The 5,658-nt window shown below is 32.8% G+C and overlaps 1 protein-coding gene across 1 annotated transcript in view; it reads left to right on the top strand.

The window, feature by feature from the left end:
* The window catches only part of LOC121374432 (ATP-binding cassette subfamily C member 4-like), a 38,223-nt gene extending 33,377 nt beyond the window's left edge, over positions 1-4,846 (top strand). Inside the window, exons 3-6 of the mRNA XM_041501534.1 lie at positions 1,060-1,170; positions 2,907-3,024; positions 4,041-4,250; positions 4,718-4,846. Coding sequence (XP_041357468.1) covers positions 1,060-1,170; positions 2,907-3,024; positions 4,041-4,250; positions 4,718-4,846 — 568 coding nt within the window. The remainder of the gene's footprint in view (positions 1-1,059; positions 1,171-2,906; positions 3,025-4,040; positions 4,251-4,717) is intronic.
* Positions 4,847-5,658: the final 812 nt, after the last annotated feature.

Raw genomic sequence — 5,658 nt, forward strand, 5'->3', positions numbered from 1 at the left:
GTGCATTATATATCATTGAATATGAATACCAGGCCAAACTGTCCCGTCCTTTAAGACCTCACTCTGGGTATGAGCCAGTACCGGGCTGCGAACCCTCTACCTATCAGCCTGTAGTCCAAAGTTGTAATAATCTAAGTTGTAATCATCTGGGTTGTAATAATTTAAGTTGTATTCAACTGGGATGTAATGATTTACATTGTAATCATCTGGGTTGTAATAATCTAAGCTGTAATCAGCTGGGATGTAATGATTTACATTATAATCATCTGGGTTGTAATAATCTAAGCTGTAGTCAACTGGGATGTAATGATTTACATTGTAATCATATGGGTTGTAATAATCTAAGCTGTAATCAACTGGGATGTAATGATTTACATTGTAATCATCTGGGTTGTAATAATCTAAGCTGTAATCAAATGGGAAGTAATGATTTACATTGTAATCATCTCGGCTGTAATAATCTAAGCTGTAATCAACTGGGATGTAATGATTTACATTGTAATCATCTGGGTTGTATTAATCTAAGCTGTAATCAACTGGGATGTAATGATTTACATTGTAATCATCTGGGTTGTAATCATCTAGGCTGTAATCAACTGGGATGTAATGATTTATATTGTAATCATCTGGGTTGTAATCATCTAGGCTGTATTATGTATAGATGGTAATATATAGACTGTTTTGTAATTAGCTAGGCTGTACTTATCAGGATTATAATGTACATTTATTAGTCAGTATTGTAATGGTAGTAAGTAATGATTTAGATGGTTACTATAATACAACCAGTGTGTTTGATACTAATCTATTAAATAATGTTATGGGTTGAATAAAAGTGTTTTGTTTGACAGATGGATGGCAGGATATTTTGGAAGAACACTTGATGAGGATGGATGAATGAATGAATGAATGAATGAATGAATGTTCCAGCATAAAAACATACTGATGAGTCTGATGTATATTCTGAGTTGTATTTGATTTGTGGACCGGCAGGATATTCTGGAAGGGATATCACTACACACTTGATGATGTGTATTATAATGATGTCTGTTTGATTGACAGGTGGACTGGCAGGATATTCTGGAAGGGCTATCACTACACACTTGATGAGGCTGATGTGTATGACGTGTTGCCGCAGGATTCCACAGTAAAACTCTCCAACAACCTCGGCAGGTAAATTCTTCAAATGATATTTTACTAGCTGTGTACCATCTTTAAATTTGCATACTCCTCTTTTAATGCTGCATAGTATTTCTGGCCAAAATTTAGCTTTTTGCTTGAAATAGCGTTTGTTTTTGTTTTTTTATAACCTATAGTCCTGTGAAATGTATACTCTTAAAAAAAAGTAGGGGAACTCTAATACGAATTTACAGTTGCCAAAATTGTAAGGTATATTAGCTGTGGGGAATGGATATATGATAATCGTAAATTAATTGGGCAAACATTACAACCAGTAGTTCAGTATTACAGTAGGTTTTATGACCACCAAAGATCTTGAAGGATGATTGAGGTCAAAAGTGAAATTCGAAAGTTGATGATTTTTTATCAGTAAATCGGAAATTCAAACAATAAAAATGACTAAAAACAAAACAATAACAACTGTATGGTCAACAGAATGAAAACGATTGACAGAAACAATGTTCCACAGTGATTAATCAACCTTCCTGGAAATTGTCAAAATCGAGAATGACACCCCACGCACGTGTATGGGGCAACTGCGTGATGCACATGCAACTATGGAATGTGTTTCAGCGTGTTGATAAACAGACCTGAACATTCTACACTAGGATGTCTGTGGTCAAAACGTGTGTTTGGTCTGATAGTTGATATTAACATTAATATTTCAGGTTCCCCTACTTTTTTTTAAGAGTATGTAATTAACTGCAAATTTATCTGGCTCTCTACAAACACATCATAGGATTCAATCATCTCAGTAAACCCTTTCTTTAACTGCGTTGTTTCCCATCCCAACCAGTGCCCCACGACTGGTATATCAAAGGCTGTGGTATGTGCTGTTCTGTAATAGAAATTGCATATAAAAAATCCCTTGCTGCTAATGGAAAAATGTAGTGAGTTTTCTCAAAAAAATGATTGTGCACAAAATTCAAATTTTGAATTGGTTTCATGTTAAAAATCATATGCAAATTTACAAAATTAGCTTACTTTTTCATTGTTTACTTGAAAAGACCCAACATTTTCCCAGACATCATATATATGTTTAAACAGAAATGTTTTACATCATAAACAATTGCAGTTTTGTTTCTACCTCTTCAAATGTATGTTTTAAGATTATTAAAGATGAAGTTGTTCTGATTGCATCACTCAAATGCTAAAATTAGGATTGTATTTGCTTGCTAAAATGTTTTTCTTGTAATGAAATGTTGTTGAATACATATATATATATATATATATATATATATATATATATATATATATATATATATATATATATATATATATATATATATATATATATATATATATATGAGGGCGGGGTATGGTAATAAAGGAAAATAATAAATATGAGAATAAATTATATGAATCAAAACTATAATAGTGGGATATAAGTTAATTTGTAGACATATATGAGGTAACGTACACCAAAAATAATTGTTAGAAAATACAAATATTGTTATTTTTCCTAAAATCTGTATACAAACTAATTGCAGTTAAATAATATTTAGTTTGCTATATGAATTGTTGAACAACGGGTCCTTCAAATGTCACCTTTTGTTGTCTGTAAATGGGCTATGGCCTAAAAATGGAATAAAGAATATATATAGATACATACATACATACATACATACATACATACATACATACATACATACATACATACATACATACATACATACATACATACATACATACATACATATATATATATATATATATTTTTTTTTTTACAGAGAATGGGAAAAAGAGTTGTATTTCTGGAAGATAGGAGGAACGCCCAGCCTGTTAAAGGCTGTTTGGAGATGTTACCGGAGCCAGATCTTGTCGTTTACATTGCTGGTCCTAGTGGAGGTAGCACCTTTAATTACTCAAGAAATAATATTATCCAAAAAACTTGTACTACTGGTTATTCTTTAGTTATTACAAACTGGCAATAAAATGTTATTTTTGGAGAATAAGAGCAAAACAATTATATGTGCTCATATTGTTTTATCAATAAAACTTGAGAAATTCTGATGTGAAATTTTAACATACACTAGCAGGAACCAAGCTGTTAATGTTATAACAATCTGTTGGTATTAATATAGGACTACGTATATGTATGTCTATACCTATTATTAAAGCAATACTAAATCCTAAGTACAAAAGCCAGCCTTAGTGGTATAGTGCTTAAGCCATCGGACATGAGGCTGACAGGTATTGAGTTTGCATGATGGCACAGGCTCCTAACTAGAACACTACACCAACTTCTCTCTCACTAACAACTAACAGTTAACCCCTGTCATGGACAGAAAGATCACATAACTGAGACATGTGCCCAGAACAGCATGCTTGAAGCTTAAGTGGATATAAACTTGAAAATAAGTTACAAATAAATGAAGGTAAGTATAAAATGCACTGGACTCAGTCACTGGTGATGCCAGAGGCTGCCTGATCCAGGACCTTAGTACATTCTGAACATTCTCATCTGTTATTAATTAACATGTGTAATGACAGATTGTTTGAATAGTCTTTTGGGTGAATCTCACACCTTGAAACATTTAGGGGATGACAGCCCTGTTGTTTTAAAATGGTGTTATTATCGAACTATTTGTCACTTACAGCCAGCCCATTGGACTATTTCTCGTTCCAGCCAGTGCACCACAACTGGTGCATCAAAGGCCATGGTATGTGTTATCCTGTCTGTGGGATGGTGCATATAAAAGATCCCTTGCCACTAATGGAAAAATGTAGCAGGTTTCCAGCCTAACTCTATAGTTCAAAATTACAAACTTTTTGACATCCAATAGCCGATGATTGATATATCAATGTGCTCTAGTGGTGTCGTTAAACAAAACAAACTTTTAATTTTTATTTGTCACTTCCAGGAAACACTGAGGATTGTCCAAGCTGTTCTGATGGGCTACTTCATCAACATGTTCAACCAGGATAACCCGGGCAGTCTGAAATTTCCTCAAGTCTACATTTTTGGTGCTTTTCTGTGTGTTGTTTTCCTCGTTAACATATTCCTCGACCATAACTTCTTTCACCATGGATACCGCGTCAGAGTGGCAGCCACATCACTTATTTACAGGAAGGTACGGAAATAAAAATAACTTAGCAATAATTACAAGAATTATTATTCACTAGCAAATTTTAATTAATAGCATTACCAGTAAATGAAGGTCAAAAACATTGTGGTACGTTGTATTACATCATAAAAACCACTGCGAGTTCATATAAACTTTGCTCTCTTTTTTTGTACTTCCTCCTATAAGTGTCAATGCAAAACTTTTCATTTTTTAAGTGATAATGTTTTATTTTTATTTATTTATTTGGTGTTTACATTTATGACAATGTTGCTAATTTAAAAAGGCTGCCAAACTGCCTAATATAGAAGTATTACTTTTTTTATGACAATATTTAATTGTGAATATTGGTCATGGTGATTTTATTATTAACATGTTTGGTAATGTCTATTATCTGTGCTAATACTTAATGTAAATGTGTTTGTTGTTGTTTTCATTTATTTATTTTTTATTTTTTTATTTTTTTCTGTCACCAGGTGATGCGATTGTCGTACTCTGTGTTAACACCAAAAGTGATGGAGGACGTAATTAATCTAGTCACTAGGGAAATGGATGTCTTTCCGATGGTGAGCGTGTTTGGATGGTGTATGTGCAAGCTTATATGAATAATGTATAAAGTTTTGTTTGTAGTCCAGTATCAAGAAGAATTTGAAAAATTAACAATATATACTTAGTACTTTGTTAGTAGTGTTTGCTTTCTTTCGTCCAGCGAAATAATTGGTGAGTCATGATGATGATACAGGAAATATCATGTATACATGTACCATCTTCAGTGATTAGAGAGATGAGGGTTTTTTTCTGTAAGAAATCTTTAGATGTATGTTAGTTATAGCTAAAACATTACTACGGTTATAAAGATATCTCTGCAAGCAGGGTGGGATTTAGGAAATATAATGTATACATGTACAATCTTCAGTGATTAGAAAGATGAGGTGTTTTTTTCTGTAAGAAATCTTTAGATGTATGTAAGTTACAGCTAAAACATTACTACTGTTATAAAGATATCTCTGCAAGCAGGGTGGGATTTAGCTCAGTCAGTAGAGTACACATCTGAAGTACTTGGGTCATAACTTAAACACTCAAATTTATTGCCTCACCTTTATGAAATAAAAAGGCGAGATATAGGTATTATTTTCCAGTGGCGATGGTGCTAACTTTTGCATTAAAGTTTAACATTAAAGTTTCACATTTAGATCAGTTTCTCACAAACTGTAAGCTCTAGGTCAATGACATTTGGTTTATAATTAAACCAATGTTCATCACAGTGCCACAAAATGTTTTATGGTAGGCAAGACATTTAATTTTATAGAATTCTTGTTTACTTTAACAAGTGTATCAAATTTGTTTTAGGTTGTTTTACCAGCAACGTACATTGTGATTGGCCCAATTCAGCTAGTAGTTGCCAGTTACCTGCTGT

This window comes from Gigantopelta aegis, chromosome 6, assembly GCF_016097555.1.
Source record: "Gigantopelta aegis isolate Gae_Host chromosome 6, Gae_host_genome, whole genome shotgun sequence".
Classification (NCBI taxonomy): Eukaryota; Metazoa; Mollusca; class Gastropoda; order Neomphalida; family Peltospiridae; genus Gigantopelta; species Gigantopelta aegis.